We start from the raw sequence: 22,897 nt of genomic DNA on the forward strand, positions 1-22,897 counted from the left end.
GCAACGTTGTCATGGTGGGAATTCTTGTTATGACAGCTTAGAGTTAAATTCATTGGCTGCACCGCTGGAGCTGCACAGCGAGAACGCAGCCCCCTGCAGAACTCATTGGAACATTCCCAGTCATGCACGGACAACCGGCTAGCGCGCAACCAAACACACACACACACACACACACACACACACACACACACACACACACACACACACACACACACACACACACACACACACACACACACACACTGCGTGACCAACTGTGACCATGTATCAAGAGCTTTCGTGACTACTTTCAGTCCTACTTGTTGATTCGCTTCAGCGCGAGAAGGGCAGCTCCGGGGGACAGTGGAGGGGGTTTGGGAGTGTGTGTAGTGAAACATGCTCCTGGCTCGTCAGTGCGCCTGCAGCATCCTGTTAGCAGAATGACGGACCCGGACCTTCGAGAAGTTTGAGCGCGTCTACTCCCAGGATGTTACGGGATATGCGTTGAATCATCGGAATATACAGGGCAAGGTATGAATTAACTCTTTTTTTGTATCGTTATAAATACATATATATTTATGTTAGCTTTTTTTGTTGTTGAGTACTTAGGTTTCTTGTTATCCCTTATCCGTTGCGTGTACTGTATTAGGAGGGAGTATCTTTAACGTGTTTGGTCGACCCTATTTATTTAGACGCTACCGCGTGGAGCCGAGACCCCACTCGCATAATGACCGAAATAAGATGTTGTCAAGACTTAAAGATGCCACCAATTACTTCTGCATACGTTCAAATGAGACGCCGTTCTAATGCAGATTTGGACTCTTTGTTCAAATCTGTCTTGCACGTTCAATTTCTTGTTATTCTTGTTAATCTCGCCATTCTCGAAACCTATTCTACAGTCGTATGGGCTGCAACTGTTTGACCACATCATTACAGTCCGATCTAAAAAGAAGTGCGCCTTTGGTTGCTTATATGCACTGCGAATAAAACTAGATGGATCGCTGTCCCACGCGAGTTGAAAATATTTCAGCACCAAAAGACATGGACAGCAACACCAAACAACAATCCAATGGTTTCGGGGTTGACAGATTAGACGTTTCAGAACTGGATAGCGCACATGAAGTGAAGCCAGAGTTGATCCGTGCCTCTGCTCCCTCCATCCTTGTCACTAGGGGCAGCGGCTGTGTGCCGATCCCGAAGCTGATTGTATTGACACGGTGCTCCGAGGGGTCGTGTAAACCAGCTGACATTGGAAGGCTGGTGTATGATCACTAAAGAAACGATTCCCACTCTTCTGCCTTTGTCCCCATCGCAGTTCAAACCAAAGCATAAGCGAGAACCATGGATGTGGTCCTCCTTGGGCCGATGCCGCTGTGACCCAAAGAGACCACCCTATCTTAACTCAAGTGCTCCGATTTGCCCCCGTCCTGAGAGGAGAAGATGAGTGACGCGGGTCCGCGGGGGGAAGCCTCCGACACCGCGTCGCTGCCGCCGGCCGCCGTGTCCGACATCGTCCGCAGCAAGACCCTCTTCCGCCGGGTCCGGCTGAACGTGGGGGGTCTCCTCCACGAGGTGCTGTGGCGGACCCTGGACCGGCTGCCCCGCACGCGGCTGGGCAAGCTGCGGGACTGCGACGGCCACGACGCGGTGCTGGAGGTGTGCGACGACTACAGCCTGGGCGACAACGAGTACTTCTTCGACCGCCACCCGGGCGCCTTCACCTCCATCCTCAACTTCTACCGCACGGGCAAGCTCCACATGATGGAGGAGATGTGCGCGCTGTCCTTCAGCCAGGAGCTGGACTACTGGGGCGTCGACGAGATCTACCTGGAGTCCTGCTGCCAGGCGCGCTACCACCAGAAGAAGGAGCAGATGAACGAGGAGCTGAAGCGCGAGGCGGAGACCATGAGGGAGCGCGAGGGCGAGGACTTTGACACCACCTGCTGCTCAGAGAAGAGGAGGAAGCTCTGGGACCTGCTGGAGAAGCCCAGCTCGTCGTTCGCAGCAAAGGTAAACCCAAGAGCCGTCACTTCCTAAGGCGCGGCCACGCGTCCTGGGGAGGGGGGGGGGGGTTTGAACCCGAGTCCACCGGGGTTATCAATAGGGAGGCACTTTAGTGGCGTCTGGCTGATGGCGGTACTGGTTCCAAGCCCCGAGCCGCGTTCAAGAATTTAGTATTCGAGAGCGGCGGCGGAAAGGAGTCAGCGCAGGTTGACTGCAGGGTCATGGATGTTGCGTGATAAGGCTGAGGAGGGAATGCGGTTAGGTCTTATCCCTTCCTCTGTTTGCACCTGCAGCATTATGATTGAATCTCTAAGTGGAAGTTGGAGGCTGCACTTGACATGAACCCGGAGATAAAGAGAGGGGCCAGGTGAACAGTGGTATTATGGTCTCGTCATGAGAGAAAATGTAACACAATGAGTTGTTACACGAGTTGTCTGAGCTCGCTGCAGTTCGATGGGAGACATCAATAGATTATACCGCTGAGTTCTCTTTTTTCTTAGGATGTCTGATGAAAATAAAATCCCTTTCATCTGGTCCCGTTGGTTTTATAGCACCTTCAGAGAGTGGTTGAATGACAAGCCTGGTCATGGAACACACACACACGCACACACACACGTCATCCACACATACATAGACACACACACACACACACACACACACACACACACACACACACACACACACACACACACACACACACACACACACACACACACACACACACACACAGAAACACACACAGAAACCACAAACACACGAAGAGTCACACAAAAACACATCCACACATCACTCCCAGAAGCCATATGACACTTATGACAGCTCACACTTCTTTTCCAGCCCAGTGTTTCATCATCCTTGTTGATTCATTTACTTCCTCCCCTTCTACGCGGATGGTTGGCTCTATCGATAGACACCCGTGTGTTTGCATCATTAAAGAAATGCTACATGTATTGAAATTCATCATACAGGTATAATTAACATGTTTTCTAGTGAGGTGATGACCTTCTATGTCAATCTCTAATGATCAGAAAAACAGAGAGAAAAGTAGGAAAGATACTAATTAGCAGGTGCTTGCAATTAATATTTATCGCATTTGATGTGTTTGACCCCTAGACTTCCTATTGAATATGTTCTTGCTGATGCTATGCTAGCCAAGCATGGCAAAACAAGTTTTTCCGAATTGGCTCAGAACAGGATTCAGAGTATCTAAGAATGCATAATCAATCCATTTCTATGCCACGTTGTCTTCCTGTAAAAGTTTGTAGGCGTGTAACCTAGGGGAAGATCTGTACCACCTCTCTAGTGGTACAGGATATGGAAACACTATTAATGTACAGGTCTCTAGTGATTAACTAAGCCGGGGCTTAGCTGAGTAAATCTTGTTATTGCTTTCAAAATCGACAAAGTTTTAAAACGCAGATAAAACTAATTTCCCCCGATCCCTAATCCCATGGGTGAACTCCTTAAACTTGAATGATCACAATCGACCCCTTAGCCTCTATAATCAACAGTCACAGTTTGTTATAGCCTAGTGATCAACCTGGTCTCACAGGAATCCGTGAAATGACTACGGACGAATAACTCGAAATCCGTGGACACATCACGGAAACACGCCGATTTCTGTGATGTGGCCACGGAATTCGCTCCAATGCAAGTTAATGAAGCTGATGTTCCGTGGCTCACACACGGATCCCCGTTTCAACGAGCGAGTCGACCACGGGGGCTTAACTCAAAACCCGGGGTGGTCTCACTGAAACACTTAAATTGTCCTTGTTGTGTCCACGGAAGTTGCTCCAATGCAAGTAAATGACAATGATATTCCGTGGCACACACACAGATTCCCGTTTCAATCTGTGTGTGTGCTCCCGTTTCAATCTGTGTGTGTGCCACATTTGACCACAGCGGGGGCTTAACTCAAAATCCGTGGTGGTCTGACGGAATCACTTCAATTGTCCGTGATGTGGCCACGGAATTTGCTCCAATGCAAGTAAATGACACTGTTATTCCGTGGCTCACACACGGATATCGGCGTGTTTCCGTGATGTGGCCACGGATTTCGAGTTAAGCGTCCGACCGTAGTCATTTCACGGATTCCTGTGAGACCATGTTGCTAGTGATAGTGTGTAGTTAATAAAAGACATATTGTCGAATGTGGTTAGTGATTCAGAGCAGCTTAAGTCATGTGCTGGGAGGGGTGGAAAACATGACCTTGTTTTCTAAGGTTCATTAAAGGGGATTGCATCTTTAAAATACATTAAAAAAAATGTATCTTCTCAAATGTATTTTTCAGTGCAGATGAATTTTTAACCACACATTAATAACACACCGATTTTTCTGTTCCGGGGGAGATAGGGAAGATGGCGTCTGAAATATCTATAGCCCTCAGATGTCAACCACGCCGGATCCCTGGGAGTTATAACCTCCCGAGAATAGTCCATAGGTACGGGCGTGAAGCACGCAGGCACGCATTACTCAGCCTCAGAGCCCCCATGCTGACGGACAGCCGCTGAAGAGCTGCGATAGACACTCTGTCTTCCCCTGTCTCAGTTAGTGTGTGAGTGTCATGGCCGGCTAGACTTTTTTGGGGGGTGGGAACTTCAAAAAAGGGGGCTCATCAGTGAAATCCGCCACTGACTTCTAAACGAACCCATAGAGTTAGAAAACCTGAAGAATTCTTGTGTAAAACATAAGTGCACTTGTATGCCTGCTGTGTGTGTGTGTGCTTGCTTGTCTGTGTGTGTGTGTGTGTGTGTGTGTGTGTGTGTGTGTGTGTGTGTGTGTGTGTGTGTGTGTGTGTGTGAGTGTGTGTGTGTGTGTGTGTGTGTGTGTGTGTGTGTGTGTGTGTGTGTGTGTGTGTGTGTGTGTGTGTGTGTGTGTGTGTGTGTGTGTGTGTGTGTGTGTGTGTGTGTGTGTGTGTGCGTGCGTGTGCATGTGTGGGTGCAATAGCAGCACGTCTCAGCATACCTGTCTTATAGCCGTTCCCTTGTCAGACAGATGTCTTCAAAGGAATCACTCAGACCTGTCAGACCAGTCAGCTCCACAACAAACTGCCTTTATACTGGCCGCATTAGCAAATGGAACAACACTTAATAATGAGTTGGGTTAATTACAGGGTAACTCCCTTTGGAGGTTATAGTAAACTACGTGATGAAAGGCACAGGTGCAGCAAGTAATTTGTACCTGTACAGTGGTAAACAAACAGTTGCATGGTTTACATGCGTAACCTCACTGGTATGGCCGGTAAAATGGGTTACAAAATTCTTAAATATTAGGTACATGTTTTTTTTGGGCATTTCGCATGGAATCCTGTCTCTCAGCGAGGGGCCTGACAGCTTCAGGCAATCTAGTGTGTCCGTAGAATTTCACATCGACAGTCTTTGCTTATATTGTGAAGTTTAAGAGCCCCTTAACCCTGACCTAACCTCGACTACAACTCCTCCAACACCACTGTCTGAAGTGCCCAGCTCTCTCTCTCTCTCTCTCTCTCCCTTCTCTCTCTCTCTCTCTCTCTCTCTCTCTCTCTCTCTCTCGCTCTCGCTCTCTCTCTCTCTCTCTCGCTCTCGCTCTCTTTCTCTTTCTCTCTCTCTCTCGCTCTCTCTCTGTGTTTGCTGTCAAAAAATGGAAAAATAAATCATAATCTGTTTGGTTTGCTCTTCCCCTGCTCCGTTGTGGTGGGCTGTGGCAGATGAATAGTCTCAGAAGCGGGACTGCAAATCAATGGCAAAAGCATTACGGTGTAAGCCAACCCGGGCGATGTGAGCACACACCAAAGCCATCCATTAGTTTGCCTCTCAACACAAGTGAAGCTCCTGGGGACCACAGCCACTGCAGATACTGTACGAAGAGACACACACACACACACACACACACACACACACACACACACACACACACACACACACACACACACACACACACACACACACACACACACACACACACACACACACAGTCAAACTGCCAGGGTTCTCTCAGGAGGGAACCCTGAGGGACCTGAGGATAGCATAGCGTAGCGTAGCCGCCACTGCTCCTGTTTTTGCTCCATTTTCCACACATCATCTTTGGCCCCAGCTTCCTCTCTATACTGTATGTCTCTGACACCTTCCCTTCCCCTCCGTATCTCTCTCTCCATGCCTGTTCTCCTCTCTCTCTCCCCCCCCCCCTCTCTCTCTCGATTCCCTCCCTGTCTCTCGCCCCCCTCTCCCTTTCTATCCCTTTCTCTCTCTCTCTCTCTCTCTCTCTCTCTCTCTCTCTCTCTCTCTCTCTCTCTCTCTCTCTCTCTCTCTCTCTCTCTCTCTCTCTCTCTCTCTCTCTCTCTCTCTCTCTCTATCTGGCCCTCTCTCTTTCTCTTTCCATCCCACTCTCTCTTCTTCTCTCTCTCTCTTCCCTTCCCATCTCTCTCCTCATCTCCCCCTTTCTCATCCTTCTTTCTCTCTTTCTCTTGCCCAGTCTCTTTCTTTTTCCCTCCCACTCTCTCCGTGCCCTTCTCTCTCTCTCTCCCTCTCTCTCCCTCTCTCTCTGTTCCTCCCAGTTTGATAGGCCTGTGACTACCCAGCAGTGTGTGAGGGAGGAGCAGCCGTTTGGAAAGGCCTTGTTAGTGGGTGACAGCGCCTCCTTTGTGAGGCTGTTGCGCTTTTCGGGGAGAAGCTGGCAATCAACCCCACGCAGTTTCTCCCTCTCCCGCCTGGCCTACTGCTATTCTGTACGTCTTCAAGTGGCCTCACAGGGGGTTTCATTTGGGCAGACATCTCTCTCTTTCTCTCTCTCTCCCATCTCCCTCTCGCGCTCTCTCTCTCTCTCTCTCTCTCGCTCAATCTCTCTATCTCTCTCTTTTCCTTTCTCTTTCAGTCTCTCTTCCTGCTCCTATCTGATCAGGCTCCTGTGCTTCGCCCTCCAGTTCTCTCTGCCCTTGTTATTCAGATCCAAAATGAGCCTTTTCAGCATTTAAGACCCCTCCCCCCATAGTTATCCTAAAAAAGAGGATAACTATGAATTCTTTAAATTCATACTATTATGCAGCATTTTTAATGCGCATTGAGGGTGATTTATCTTTAACCCACAAAATGGTTCCCTTAGATATCCTTTTTTTTAACATTCAGAGATTACTCCAGTTCACTGAATATTCCTCCTCACACGGCAACAATGTATACAAACTACAGTGTACAGCCCTTCCTAACTCAAACTTTTCTACAATGACACACTTTTTGTCACCATGTAACACTTTTTGGTTGTTGACAAGTAGTCATCCGCTTAAGATAGTGTCTGTACAGCTAGTGTCTGGTAACAACACTGAATATCAATACTTAGAAAAGTTTGCTCATCTTTTCTGTTAGTCATTAATATAGATGAAATACAAGCCATAATCTTAGTTAGCACTTATCAACCTATTGAAGAGATGCATTTGAGTGTATGACGGCCATCTTGGTGCTTTCTAAATGATTGCCGAGACGGATGTGAACATTGGCCTTATCGATCGAGGAGGCCTTTGATGTTTCCTGATCAAAGTGTGAAAAAATACATTAATTGGAAGTGAGCGGTAGAGTCCAATCACAGTGAATGTAAATCAATAGAGGAACTGAGTGTTTCTGAAACAGGGATTACACTGTTGGTTTGCTGCTGCCCATCCGACCCCCCTCATAAAGACATTTAAATATACTCTTCCCACACTCACACTCTAGCAATCCCACTGTAAAAAGTACCATCACAAGTACTCATAAGTACTTGTGAGCTTTGCTGCTATTTCAGACCACTAGCTACATTGGCTTCATATTAGCTGTAACATGATGTGCTAAAGATGTGTACATGCGGCAACCGAGGCCACAACTGCTTTCTCTCTTGCTTTCTTACTTTCATTCATGCATTCTTTCCATCATTAAATACTCTTTCTCCGTTTATTTTTCTCAATTTGTCTGACCTTGTTTTCCTGCTTACTTGTTTTTTCTGCTTCGGGTCTGTTTGTAAAGCTCCAGTGACCAACGTGTTGCCAAGGACATGGCCTACTGGTTGGGTGTAGAAATAAATTCCTGTATTGATGGAGGTGTTGGGTTTCCAGGCTGGGCAGCCCCACTGTCTCACCTGCCAATCACTGCTCCCCCTAGCCCATGTGTGAATTTAACAAATATGTAACTCGACCAAGCTCACTCAGGCTGTTTATGGTGTTCATATGCTTGCCCGTGAGATTGATTCATTGGTCTGTGTTTCACAGCACGTTGCGGCGAAAATATGATTTTATTCAGCCAAGTAAATTTGCAAATAAATAGGAGTACTGCCTTTTGGCGTGTGCTCCCAAAGTTAACGGCAATCTGGTCGTTCACTTAAGAGAAACCATTTAGAATATAACAGTAAGCCAACCGCCTATAAGGTTAATTATCTAGAAACAAAGAGTGTGAAGAAGATGATCAGCAACCTGTGTCCCTTTAGGCTGAACTTCTAGTGGTCACATAGTAACGTAGTCTCATGTGTTTGCATTTCAGTTGCATTCTGAGACCGGAGTGATGATTAACATGACACAATAGGGTTCGTTTGTGGGTTTGGTTTAGTTTCAGCACTGCTAGAATCAAATGTTTGATCGTATTCACTGTTGTATTTAATCTTCAATTCATGATACCCTACAGTTGTTCCATTTGATTGTTTGTTGTGTAATCTGCAAAATTCTTCTGAGCACAACTTAGAAAACTTAAGTGCTCTACTGTGTTGATGTGCATTACCTAATTGGCAAGGGAGGGATGGGGGGAGAGAGAGAGAGAGAGAGAGAGAGAGAGAGAGAGAGAGAGAGAGAGGCAGTGAGAGAGAGAGAGACAGAGAGAGAGAGAGAGAGAGAGAGAGAGAGAGAGAGAGAGAGAGAGAGAGAGAGAGAGAGAGAGAGAGAGAGAGAGAGAGAGAGAGAGAGAGAGAGGGGGGGGGGGGAGAGAGAGAGAGAGAGAGAGAGAGAGAGAGAGAGAGAGAGAGAGAGAGAGAGAGAGAGAGACTTCCTGTAAATAATCCAACTCAGACTTGTGTTTCCTCGTGGCTGCTCTCGACCCACCGATCAGATGGTCACTGATAAGCGTCTGATGCCTCCTCAGTTAGCGAGTAGCCCACACCAGCTGAGACATCTCGTGTGACATTGTACACTGTACACATGCATACACACAGAACCAAAACCACGGTATAAATAACTTCAGACGCACACACGCTAATCCCACCCACACGGCCCAACACCCGACCCCCCCCCCCCCCCCCCCCCCCCCCCCCCCCCCCCCCCCCCCCTCGCCCATGAGGTAATCCCCGGGACCTTCACGCAGACGATGCACCTTGTGACCGCGGTGCTCGGCACAGATGCTGACATTGGAAGAGGTGACGGGGGTCAGGCCGGAGAGGCAGAAGAGTACTTCACAGCAGACCCTAATTAATTATTTAGACGAGCCTGTCAGCCCAGAGAGGAATCATCCCTCAACCCGAGGTACAGTGCGGGGGGTGAGTGGTGGCGTCGGGGGGGTCAGCGCCGCCGGCCCCAGTAGAGTCAAACTAAAGTTTCCAGAGACAGTGGTACCTGAAGCCTTCATGTGCTGTAACCACTCCTGGAGCTAAGACTGCACGCAGTGACGAGTCTTCTTTCACCCGATGAACACCACCTGAAATCAGCTGGTGGAGTTTGGAGCTGCTGACTCTTAAATCCCCCAAGGATGGGGACACTGGGCAACTAAAATGTATCGGTAACACTTTACAGTGAGGGTACATTTATTTACCATGAATTAAGAACAGTTAATGCAGTAATACGCATTGTTTAATAGTGTTAGCTATGTAATGAGGGGTTAGGGTTAGTGGATTGGGTAATAATATAAAAATGAATACCTCAGTGAACATAAACACCATTACCATTGATAGAATGATTACATGAGTAAATGATTAGGAGAGCATTTGTTAACTGTTCCTTAACTGATAGCTAAGGAACCCTAACCTAGTTGTCAGCAGATGTTGAGAGCAAGACAAAAGGGGCGACTAATGCGTCATCCTCCAGTTCACCTCCCCGACATGCATTCTGTATTCGTGACTAAATACGACAGAACGAGAGCGCTTGTAACGAGAACTGCACGTGAAACGGCCTTGGCTGTGTTAGGGTAACTGCTATACGAACTGCAAAGATCAATGACACCACTTAATCACCTATTCTAATGCGGAAATGAAACATGCATTCTCTCTGTGGGTTCCTTCTAGGGCCGACAGTCTCCTATGCTTCAGTGATAATGTGGCGGGGTCAGACTTTTCCTCGGAAACACAACAAGGTCAACGGCCCAGAGTTGATCACTGAACGCTATATCACCGCGATCCGCGCCCCTATACAGTAATGCAGGGGGAGCTTCCCCACCGTTCGTCCATTAGCAACGCATTAGCAAACGCGCTCTTATGGAACAATGTTTCCGTATCTTCCCCCCACGGTGCTCGGCAGCGTCAGCAGGCTGATGATGTAACAGCGGGGAAACAGGCTGATGGAGAGAGTCGCAGACACCGCATGTGCCGCTCTCTCCACAGCTCATTAGATGGCGGACGTATACGGCGGCCACGCCTTCCTCGGCGCCCAGAGCTGCACCGCCGCTCACAGGAAATAACTGCATGCATATTTAAACACACAGGAGGGACGGTGTGGGAAGCCTGATGAGCCCAAGGAAGAGGGCTCTGAGGAGGAACTACCCTTTACAGACATGGGTAACCGAGTTAGGGTGGACTTTGCCACTAATTATTGATGTCGTCCCATCATGTAAGAGGAAGGCACGTAGAGTATATAGGGGAAGACGTAACCAATGAGAGAACCGCTTTACACTATGCACAATCCCTGCAGATATCAGTTCGCCACTACTCCTTTTAAAAAAAATGACCCCGTAGGGTTTACAGTCCGGCTAATTGAGAACGACACGGCTGACAGGCTACCTGGTAACGGTTGCCGAGGCTGTCAGCCTCTCCGAACAGTAACCACCGGAAACCGATACCGAACCTAACACCCCTGAGCACCGCACGGACGAGTAGTCGACCGCTGGGTTGAATTCACGCCGTGCGTCGCCTTCACCAGGCTGCAGGCGTCGGAGCATCCTGTCTGCCTGCCTAGACGGCTCAGGTAAACCGAGCCTCGGGTGACACCAGCCCTGGGCGTCGCAGCCTGCTGCATCCCAATGCACCGCAGTAAACGAGGATCCCTTTTGGAAAGTTGAGTTCCGGTTGTTTGTGAATAGGAAGCACGGAGAGCGGGGTGGGAGGAACCCACGGGCGCCATGATTCCCTTTTGTGGACTCTCTGCTCGTGAGCAAATACAATTGCAGCTAAATCCGGCACCGAGCAAACACCAACTAGGTCAATAAACAGTGCCATCTGCACGCCTCTCCGCATGTTTACCAGTGGAATACCCAGAACCCAAGTATCTGCGAAGCATTCATTAGGCCCTAAGAAAAATCTAAATCAATACGTGGATTTCATTTCGGCCATAGGTCTGGGGTACTCTACAGTAAGTGTCAACACCTCTCAGGTTTTCTCACGATCCCGCTGCCCGCCGCTGTGGGAACAAAGCGTTGACGCTCCGGAGGCGCTCAGCGTTCCAAAGGCAGTGCTCCGACGCGGATAAAGCGCTGGGAGTTCAATCCAATACCCTGATCAATGTTGTGCACACCTACTCTCTTCACGCCGTAAGCACCAAACTGTGTCAACACAGAGGAGAAGGCAAACATTCAAAATGAATACTTTTCGGTTGACTTTACTTTTCATTTTTTGGGGTTTGTGTAGATTCGACAGCTGAGCCACAAGGAAAAAAACAACTTTGAGTTATGAAAATAATACTAGTTAATGCGGTGGTGATCCTCCTTGGGGTTTTGCTCTATCGTTAATGATCCCCACACTCTGAGCGAGTGACGTGTGTGTGTGTGGCAGATGATGGATGGTGAATACGAAGCACAGGGGTGGCTGGCCCTAATGAGAGCGGTGGTCTCTGGGGAGCGAGCGCTGCGGTGTGACAGACCACATACCTGAGAGAGGCAGCGGCACGCGCTCTCCCGGGAGACCGCTATAAATAAATACACCGACTCGGGCGCTTGGGCAGACACATGAACACATGTGATGATGATTATGATGATGATGATGTTGATCGTGGGTCTCAAGGTGTTTGTGTTTGACACAAGTCACACTTTAATCTTTTTCCTTCTTTGTGATCACAATTAGCTTTTTTTTTATTTTTTACTGTGGCTAATTTTGGAATTCTGGCGCCCGGTTTGGATACAGCAGCATGTGCTTGTGATGCTTGTGAATGGGTTCTCTGTGAGAAACCTCGATTAACATCAAAATGCATGGGATTTAACTGGTTTCTTAAAATAATTGCGTCAGAATCGCAAGGACAAGAATTGTGCATTTGACAAAGAGAGGCGTATTTCGATCCGTTTTGAAATAGTGACAATGTCTTACAGTCATTTTTATTTGCATATATCAATCTGTATGTAGATGCTGCTTCATAACATCAGACACCACATATATTAAACAACATAACGACGGGCTTTGAATGCACAATACGTTTTGCGTAAAAGCAATTTACATTCATATTATCATCTATTTTCAAATGTGCAATCTTAATTTGCATTTAATCTTTGCACTACAGATCCGACGCTTATGATGCACGGTACTCTTGCCAACCAATGGCAACAGTTTATTTCTTTAACAAGTGCCAACACAAGATGAACCAATATATAAATATAGATATAGATATATAGATATAGATAGATAGATAAGGAGCTTGACACTGGACCATCTGGTAACCAGAGAGGGGGGTCAAGGATCACCTCCTTGTGGACTTTGCATATATTAAGATTGATTACAACGTAGGCATGGCCTGTGACAAGGAGGAACCCTCATTCATTTGCTGTAATTACAATCGCCCCCAGCGCCTTGGGTAACGGCCCCTTGTTCTAAGTGAGCCTTCGTGGAACTAAGCACACCTTGAGAATGGAGTGATCCAATGTTGCCAATAACGCTCAGAAAAGCCCTGGGGGGAAGCTAAAGCCGCTACGCCTCCCCACGTAAGACCGCCTTAATCTCCGATGCCACCGTTTGCGCTCCAACCACCAAGATCGGAGGGTGATTTTTCATTAGATGGTACTCAGGGCTATTTCCTACATCATAATAATGATACCTGGGAGTTTAAGAAGCTCTGCACCAGCGAACGGCCCATGCTCGCTTTAGCCAATAGGAACATTGGGACAGAATTGGTTGTGGCGTGTCGAGTGAGCCGTGTTACTTTCAGGCGCCGTCCGGTACACCTCCATGCAGTGAGGGCCCCCCGCCTGTTCTCCTCCCCAGTGAGCCGGAGCACCGTGGTCTTCTTTCCTTCTGAGTCTTCACATTGAACCCAGCTCCCCCCCCCCCCCCCCCCCCCTCCATCTGGCTCCCTGAATGCACCTTGGCCCAGTATGCGTCCGACCCGAGCTGTGCTACAGGCTGTGTTGTTCAGTGTGGAATATTTGAAGGACTTTGTTGAAGGACCGCTAAATAGGCCAACCGGCGAGCGCGGACGTGTGTGAGAGCCAACAGAGGAGAGGGAAGGAGATGAGGGGAAAGGAGAGGGGAGGGGAAGGAGAGGAGGTTAGAGGAGAGGGAGGAGATAAGAGGAGAGGAGAGGAGAGGGGAGGAGAGGAGAGCAGGTTAGAAGAGAGGGGGGGAGGAGATTCGAGGAGAGGAGGGAGATAAGAAAAGAGGAGAGGAAAGGGGAGGAAAGGAGGAGAGGTTAGAGGAGAGGGGGGAGAGGAGAGGTTAGAGGAGAAGGAGAGATAAGAGGAGAGGGGAGGGGAGAGGAGGTTAGAGGAGAGGGGAGGAGAGGAGAGGGGTGGGCGAGGAGACGAGAGGAGAGGGGAGGGGGGAGGGGATGGGAGGAGAGGAGAGGAGAGGTCTGGGAAGGAGATGAGAGAAGAGGGGTAGGGAGGGCAGGAGAGGAGAGGGGAGTGAGGATAGGAGAAAATATTTCGTTTGAGGATAATAGAAGAGAAGAGGTGGAGAAGACAGGAGAGAGAACAAGTTGGGGGAATGGGGTGAGAGGAGAGTGCAACAGGACAGAACAGGACAGACCAGATGAGGAGAGAGGAAGGGAAAGGAGCAGAATACAAAAGTACAAGGAGAGGCGAAGAGGAGAGGAGAGGAGAGGAGAGGAGAGGAGAGGAGAGGAGAGGAGAGGAGAGTAAAGGAGAGGGGAGGAGGAGAGGGGAGGAGGGGGAGAGGAGAGGAGAGGAGAGGAGAGTAAAGGAGAGGGGAGGAGGAGAGGGGAGGAGGGGGAGAGGAGAGGAGAGGAGAGGAGAGGAGAGGAGAGGAGAGGAGAGGAGAGTAAAGGAGAGGGGAAGAGGAGAGGGGAGGAGGGGGAGAGGAGAGGAGAGGAGAGGAGAGGAGAGGAGAGGAGAGTAAAGGAGAGGGGAAGAGGAGAGGAGAGGAGAGGAGAGGAGAGGAGAGTAAAGGAGAGGGGAAGAGGAGAGGGGAGGAGGGGGAGAGGAGAGGAGAGGAGAGGAGAGTAAAGGAGAGGGGAAGAGGAGAGGAGAGGAGAGGGGAGGAGGGGGAGAGGAGAGGAGAGGAGAGGAGAGGAGGGGGTGAATGGTGTGGGCTAGGGTTAGTCAAGTCAAAGCTTTTTTATTGGGAGATGTCTTTATCACAACTCACACTCTGAAAGGCTTGATAGTGCAGCACCCACATTGGACAGATAGTGGGAGGTTGGAAGTAAGTAATCATGGGGTGATGGGAGAGCTGTCCAATAAAATCACAGTCTAGACATTACTCCGCAACTACTAATTACAATAATGCCTCCACAAATGGTGTGAAACTTTTTATATTATAATATATTATACCATATTATAAACAGTTAAATGGTGTTTGGAAAAGTCAAAGCAATTCAAAGTTGATGTTATGAACGTGGCCTTAACTTTCCCTGCCTTGGTCCCGTGCTTCAGTGCTACTTGAGTTCAACTTTATTGTCACGTGGTAACAATACAATAAAATACGTGCTTTGACTCTCCATGACCTAACACAAATTCCATATCTACGTAAACATTGTACACAATGCACTCCTATCTTTATATTATATGCACAATATACAGGACACGATACATGACCTATTATAAAACAGCAATGTGGTGCATATGACTGCGTCAGCCATGCAGCGACCTCACTGTCCCTGGGTCGGGCTGGGTGTGATTTGATTCTCTGCTAACCTTCTTTGGACAGACAGAGTGAAAACAGAACAGGAGTGGGGCGGCTGGCGTCCTTAGTGACATTATGGGCTTTATTTTTTGAAGCATGCGGTGTAAATGTTATGAAGCTGTTGAAGTTCTGTTCCAAAAGATTTTTTTCCGGCTGTCTTTGCAGTCCCCTTTGTAGCAGACGGCAGCCCTGAACCGCACGGTGATCCGGCCTTCCAGAACACTCTCAATGGCACTGCAATAAGTTCACAAGAGCCTTGGCGCTCATAGCAAAGCTCCTGAGACGCCTCGTAATGCACAGCCTGGGCTGTGCCTTGTTGAAGATATAATTGGTGTTCAGACAAGATGTGAGGTTGTCTGAGACGTGGATATACCAAGAAGTCTGGAACCAACAACAATTTCAAAAGATGACCCATTACTGGAAATAAGAATGGGATTTTTGAAAAAGTTTCTGAAAAAGTTATAAGTGACAATTATAATGTTTTTATTAGTGACATTTAGAGAGAGGTTGTTCTCATGGCCCTGCATGGATTCATCTTCGACTTCCCTCCTGTAGTCCCTCTCTTGACGATCGCCCATAAGTCCCTGTGGTCTTCTGTAAATGTTATGATGCTGCTGTAATATTTGGCATAAACAGACTGTGAGTAAACAGACTGTACAATAGGGGACTGAGACAGCAGCCCTGGGGCGCACCGGTCTGTGCAATAGCGGACTGAGACAGCAGCCCTGGGGCGCACCAGACTGTACAATAGGGGACTGAGACAGCAGCCCTGGGGCGCACCGGTCCTTATGAACAACTTATGAAGAGTATGTTTTACCTACTCTCATAGTCTGGGGCCTGCCTATATGAAAGCAAATAGCCAATTACAAATAAAGTTGCCTAGATCTTTTGACCAATTTCATAAAATATTGACTGGTATTCCTCCTCTCCATCATCTTCCCTTTCATTTCAATCAAACTATCGACCAATGTTGAGGTGACGTTTGTGTGGTGTATATAGTCCAGGTTGTTTGGTCCCATTGCCTCAGCACTTGTCTGTGTGTTTGTGTGTGTGTGTGTGTGTGTGTGTGTGTGTGTGTGTGTGTGTGTGTGTGTATGTGTGCATGCGTGCATGTGTGTTTGTGTATGTGGGGGTGTGGGCATGTGTGTGTTTGGGCTTGTATGTGTAAGTAGATGTGTGTGTGTGTGTGTGTGTGTGTGTGTGTGTGTGTGTGTGTGTGTGTGTGTGTGTGTGTGTGTGTGTGTGTGTGTGTGTGTGTGTGTGTTTGTTTGTGGGTGTGTGTGTGTGTGTGTGTGTGTGTGTGTGTGTGTGTGTGTGTGTGCGAATAGGAGCTCTGTCCTCTGTAAACCGAGCAGTGATGTAAATTGAAAGGGTTAAAGATCTGTAGGGAACCTGACTCCCCTGCCTCTACATTAACTAGTTTGTGGTTTCAGAGGTGATCCTCAGGGCAGCATTCATTTGGTTGTAGGCAACTAAAGAGGTGCAGCAAAGGATCCGGTCTCAGCGCCAGTGTTAGTCAAGGATTACAGATTGAGTGATTGCCTCATTTCTTGATTAATTCAGTGACTGTTGACAGGTTTGACAGTGGTTGTTTCATGCATTCATTGAAAGTGATTTAGATTTTGATTCTCGTGTGTGCATTTAGTGTCTTCTGTAGGTTTCAGATTTCAACCAAGGCAACTTCGCCTTATTTATATAGCACTTTATATAGCACCAACCAACCGACCAACAACAAACTTGTTTCCTGCTTGTTATGAATATAATCTACCAATAATAATCGACTTACAGAAGGGATTTTAATGAGTGTATCTCTACAGTGTATTTCTAGTCACCAGTGAACACTGTGTTGATTAAGAACCCTTACCTTTTTCACAGCACTAGCCGGACTTGTTTTGGAGACTATGTGGCCAGTGACAAGGATTTCTCATTTTCCTGAACGGACGAAGGCTTTGAGGACATGAACCAGGATAAGAGTGCTCATTAGGCCCCTCTTCATCAAGCTTCTGTCCAGATCAAACCCTTGTATTAGGAGGAAAGCTATTCCACAGACACATTGGCTTTGAGTGAATAACAGCGACAGCAGCTTGGCGGATTTGTCCCTTTAATCTTAGCCTTGATCTTCCTCTCTCGCTCTCTTTCTCTCACTTTCTCACTCTCTCTCTAACTGTCAATCACTCTGTTGTTGTCAGAGTCACGAAGCTCATGATGCAGAAACCAGGAATTGCTTCAGTTGAATAATAATAATGTAATTTAATAATATTTAGTTGAACTATAGTTTAAAAGTTGAAATTCCCTTGGTCCATGTAGGTAGGATACATGGTCATAATGATATCTTTAAAAATAACCAAGATATATAAATTAATAACGTAATTGAGCTTTGGGACTAGACAGACTATAAAAATAAGTCAAACAACATTATAGCATATGTACAAACTGGATACGTTTGCCAAAGTACAGCCACACTAAGCACTCATGTAGATATAGAACCATCCTCCAGAGTGGTCTTCAAAGTCCAGATATAGTAAATACATATATACAAATATAGATTCCACTATGGGCTTGATTGTAGCTCACTACCAGCCAGGGACATATGTGATGTCTTATTCATAAGCACATTTACCATTGTTTCTCACACACACAAGGAAGAGAAGGGGAGGGATACTTTACAGATCAGACTCTCCCATCCTAGAGCCGGCAGGGACCGGCTCTAGGATGGGAGAGTCTGGCAGAGTCCTGCCGGAGTGCCTTCCAGAAGGGCAGCTGGTAGCTGCGAGTTGCTTTGAGGGTGTACTCTAAACCAGGGGTCTCAAACTCAACTTACCTGGGGGCCGCTGGAGGTAGAGTCTGGGTCAGGCTGGGCCGCATCAAGTATTCCACAAAAAAAAGGAGCACAACTGACCCAATCAGAGTTAATGATCGGGCTATAATTAAATCACGTTGGCTATGTGATCGCTGACAACAGGGGACATTTCATAGCTGTTGGTGGAAAACAGGACATTTTAGCGTCCTTTGGCTTTTGTTGGGACTCAGGACACACACCTCAAAATTGGGACCGTCCTGGCAAAACCGGGACATCTGGTCACCCTATCATAAGTGATAAAAAAGCATGGCAAGCCACTCTGTGCGTTTGAAAACAGCGCACGGGCCGCACTAACACTTAACTTTGATGTCAAGTAGGGGGCCACAAAATATCATCCCGCAGGCCTCAATTGGCCCCCGGGCCGCGGGTTTGAGACCCCTGCTCTCTGCCTGAGAACAACATCACTCACAGAGGAGGAGTGTAGGAGTCACAGTTCTAACAGTTTAGTCTCTTTGTGGTAATGTGTGTTTGTCTCTCAGCCGAAGGGTGCTGGATTCAAACCCTCATGTCCGAGGCCTTGTCAGAAGGCGCCCTTGAGCAAGAGCCTTAAACCCTCCCTGCTCATTCATGACATTGTGCATCCAAAAAGTTTCACAGTGAGTGAATGTTTTTGGGGTCAAAGCATCTTGCTAAATCACATACTTATTGAGTTAGCGAGTAATACACTTCAAACAGAACGACTGTGTGACAACAAAAAGGGCAGACCAAAGCACACTTTGTGTGCGTGAGTGTGTCATGTGTTGGCATGCCTGCTTTGTTTGCGTGCGTGTGTTTGTCTTCTAATAGTGACTCCTGTGCAGCACCTGCAGAAGGGGGATGGGGGAGGGGGTCAAATGAAATTGTCCCCCTGACTGATTGAGTTAATAAGGAGAGGCTTTGTGGTGGCGGTTAAGCATGTTTACAAGAGACCAGCTCAGCCGCGATCAATAGGAGGGACTGTGTGTGTGTGTGTCTGTGTGTGTCTCTGTGTGTGTGTGTGTGTGTGTCTCTGTGTGTGTGTGTGTGTGTGTGTGTGTGTGTGTGTGTGTGTGTGTGTGTGTGTGTGTGTGTGTGTGTGTGTGTGTGTGTCTGTGTGTGTGTGTGTGTCTGTCTGTGTGTGTGTGTGTGTGTGTGTGTGTGTGTGTGTGTGTGTGTGTTTGTGTGTGTGTGTGTTTGTTTGTGTGTTTGATAAGGAGGTTGATCACAGGTCTGACAAATAACTGATAGATTCTGCGGTCGTGAGGGTCAAACCAGGTGGGGACCACAGTCGACCAACAGAACCCCTGGATGTGTCATAGGGGATAACGGTCTCCATTATGGAGCCATCAGGGTAGCATCGGTCCACCTCTGTACTACGACTACTACTCAGGAGTAACTGACAAATGACAGAGGAAGAAGCGAGTGCGGACGAGCAGCGAGTGAGCCTGACTCCCCATGTATGGCAGCGTTCGCTGCCATACATGGGGAGTCAGGCTCACTCGCTGCTCGTCCGCCTTTCATTCCCCTCTCATCCTTGATTGTTTCCTTGGGCACGTGGGCCGGATGATCGGACAGCTTTTACCAGTGGGTGGGCGGGTGTCGGTGGGTGCTGCGTGACATTGCGTGTGTTTAATACGCAGGGGGTCGGGGTTCAGATGCAGACACAGCTTTAACACATATAATTAGTGTGACTTTGTCCTCAATGCCGACCATGCCGACCATTATCACTTATCCCCCCCCCCCCCCCACACACTTCCGCCTGTTTATCCTCTTCTTCATCCTAACCTAATCTTCCTCTTCCTCCTACTCCTTCTGCTCCAGCTTTTCCCCCTCTTCCTCTTCTTGTTGCTCCTCCCCCTCTCCCCCTTCCCCTTTCCCCTTCCTCCTTCCCCTTCCTTATTTTTTACTCCTCCTCCCCTCGGTTTCTCCTCCCCCCCCTTCCTTCTCCTCCTCCTTTTCACTGTCCTTCCCCTCCCCCCCTCCGCCCCTTCATTCTCCTCCTCCTCCTCCTCCTCCTCCTCCTCCTCCTTCTACCTCCTACCTCCCCGACTGTGCCCGAGACTGTCTGCTCCGTCCTCCTCCTCTTTTTACTCCCTCCCCTCCCCCTCCTCCTCCTCCTCCTCCTACCACCTCCCCGCCTGTGCCTGGGACTGTCTGCTCTGTCCTCCTTCCCCTCCTCTTTTTACTCCCTCCCCTCCTCTGCCTGCTACCACCTCCCCGCCTGTGCCTGGGACTGTCTGCTCCGTCCTCCTCCTCCTCCATCAGAGCACGGCTCCTGGCTTCTCTTGGATGGCATCCATGATGTACACACACGTCATTTCGGGCTTTGTTCCACTCGCAAATCACCGCGGCTGTCCTCTCTCTGTATACAAGCAGGAGACTGCTGGGCCCTTCTGGGCTAACGACGTGTAACGTGCTTCGTTAACCGCTGACCACCCCGCTCTCGCCAGGCGGCAACACTGGGCTGCCATCGCCGTTTGCTGTTTAATGAACTGCCGTTGGTTGATGCTCACAGTCAGCCCCTCCCCGGCTGGGTGTTTACATCCATGCACGCATGGCACACCTTGTGCTTGCATGTATGGAATTTACTTATGAGGAGGATATGCAAAAATCGCTTTGATGAACTTTTGATGCACGGCGTATTTGTTTTGATTCTGTATTCCAGTGGCCTTCATTAAACACAACCCTGCTATTGTTCGGTGCTCATGTGCGATCTTCCTGCGAAATACGTTTGGTACCTAGAATGGAATTTTTAGAGAAGGAATGCGACCCACCGATTAAAACATGATTCATCAAACTATGGTCTCCGTATCTGTTCTGTCAAACAAGCCCGAAGAGCAGCGTTTGTCTGCCAAAGCGTGTTATGTCTGCCTCAATTTGACAACCTACAAACTAGTTGTTATCAGCCTTATGTAATCTCTCTTTAAGCCCTTGTGGTTCAAACATTCCTCCCTTGTTTCCATTGTGTGTAAACAGCAAAGCTTTCATCGAGAACATGACAATCCTTATGTTTGGAAGGGACAAATAAATATTTATGTGCGTGCGTGAGTTCTTGCGTGCGTGTATTTTGTGTCACCCCAATGGTTCTTGGGTATATCCCTTGCATGAAAAAAACAACATTGTGTGAGCCCACACATCTCTGGATCAATGAGCCTGTGTCCCTTACATGCGCAAATCGTATAATCCCAAGGCCCGACTAGAAGACACACAGCTCGCATACATGCGCTTTCCTTGCCATTGTCTGCCTTGTTGTCAGACAACATGCTTTGACAACCAGCTGCAAAGCACATCCAGTGCTCTCACAGCACTGTACCGGCCAACAGCGTAACAACAGCACACACACACTCCCCGTTAGGTTTATGGCGCATGGGGATGACAGCCAGACGTCCTAATGTCACCCGTAATGAAGGGCTTGGCTTGTTGCGTATCGACCAACTGTGTGCACAACCAGTGTTCACCTTTAAAAAGGCGAATCCCTTTAAAGCGCTGCCGCTCGTAAACATAAGAGTAAATGCTCTGTAGTGGCCTTTTGTCTGTGGCTGTAAATCTGTCAGGCCTCACCCTGAGAAGGAGGAGGAGGAATGCATCTAATGGACGAGGCTTACCTGAAGCTCACCGCCGGCTTCAGCGCCCGCAATTCTATTCTATTACATATTTTATTCTATTATATATTCTATTAAATGTATATTATATGATATATTATACATATATGTTATATTATATGATTCAATTATATCATCCAGACATTTGGCATCAAATGTCACTGAGGTGTGGCCAAGTGGTTGTTGGCTGCGGAATTGCCTCTTAGCCTTTTATAGCCGCAATTATAGCACATAAACAAACTAAACAGTCATACAGGGAGAACACGTTTCCCCTCTTCCACTCAAAAGCCCTCTGTGTCCGTCTGTCTGCCGCCTGACAGATGGACGGGGCTGGGTGAATGCCTCTCTCTGGATGTTTCAGGGACATCGCCTGAGTGCTGCTGACATCACACAGTAGATATCCCATGAGTCCTGCTGCAGCTTAAGGAACACAGTGTAGGTCAGCGATCGGCGAGGTGCTCCCTGTAGCTCCTCATCATCAGAGGGCAGACATGCAGACCGACAGACAGACAGACAGACAGACAGACAGACAGACAGACAGACAGACAGACATGCAGACAGAGGACAAGAAGACACAGAGGAAGACGTTAGCAAAGGCCACATGTTGGTTGCCAGTCTAACACTGCATGTATATTGAATAACCATTATTGCATTACGTGACTGATGGTCAAGCCCTGAAAACATTGAAAAGTGTTTAACTGCACTTTACTCCATGAAAACCAGTCCTCTGAAGCTGCAGATGGAACCACCTGAAAAGTGCTCCAGCAGATTATGCGGTTGTTGGGATGGTCAAACCAGGTGCCGGCCACAGACGACTAACGGCCCACCTCGATGTGTCCGAAGGTGATAGAGGTCTCTGTTATGGAGCCATCAGGGCGGGCATCGGGTCCACCTCGGTACTATTACTACTGTTCAGGAGCTCTGCTGTGTCAGATGAGAAATCTCGGAGTGTCGAAAAAGTGGTTTCATCGCGCCCTTTGCCCCAACGCTCTTCACACAGGCACTTTTCTCCACAGCAAGTGGACGATGTCCAGCAGTGAGGCATGGGGCCATATGGCAATGTGAGACCGTTTTTGATACGGAATCCCCCCCGCTTAACGCATCGACGAGTCCTGCTCTCATGAATCTCCCGAACCAGAGAGAACACAGTTTGAGACGCAAGTCGCCCGACCTGACGAGCTCATTGAAGCCGACCGGAGGGTATCGTCTACGTTTGCCATGAGGGGAAACACAGCACTCCTAGTAGCTGGACGTAACTGCTTAGCTACTTAGCTTGACGATAATAGTAAACATGTGAAAGAAAGCA

At 48.2% G+C, this 22,897-nt stretch overlaps 1 protein-coding gene across 1 annotated transcript in view; it reads left to right on the forward strand.

The window, feature by feature from the left end:
- Window positions 1–17: 17 nt before the first annotated feature.
- LOC132470687 (potassium voltage-gated channel subfamily B member 1-like) overlaps window positions 18–22,897 on the forward strand; it is a 33,015-nt gene continuing 10,135 nt past the window's right edge. The window contains exons 1-2 of the mRNA XM_060069492.1: window positions 18–510; window positions 1,295–1,989. Of these exons, the coding sequence (XP_059925475.1) occupies window positions 1,420–1,989 (570 nt within the window). The 5' untranslated portion in view covers window positions 18–510; window positions 1,295–1,419. The remainder of the gene's footprint in view (window positions 511–1,294; window positions 1,990–22,897) is intronic.

The sequence above is a fragment of the Gadus macrocephalus genome, chromosome 13, assembly GCF_031168955.1.
Source record: "Gadus macrocephalus chromosome 13, ASM3116895v1".
Classification (NCBI taxonomy): Eukaryota; Metazoa; Chordata; class Actinopteri; order Gadiformes; family Gadidae; genus Gadus; species Gadus macrocephalus.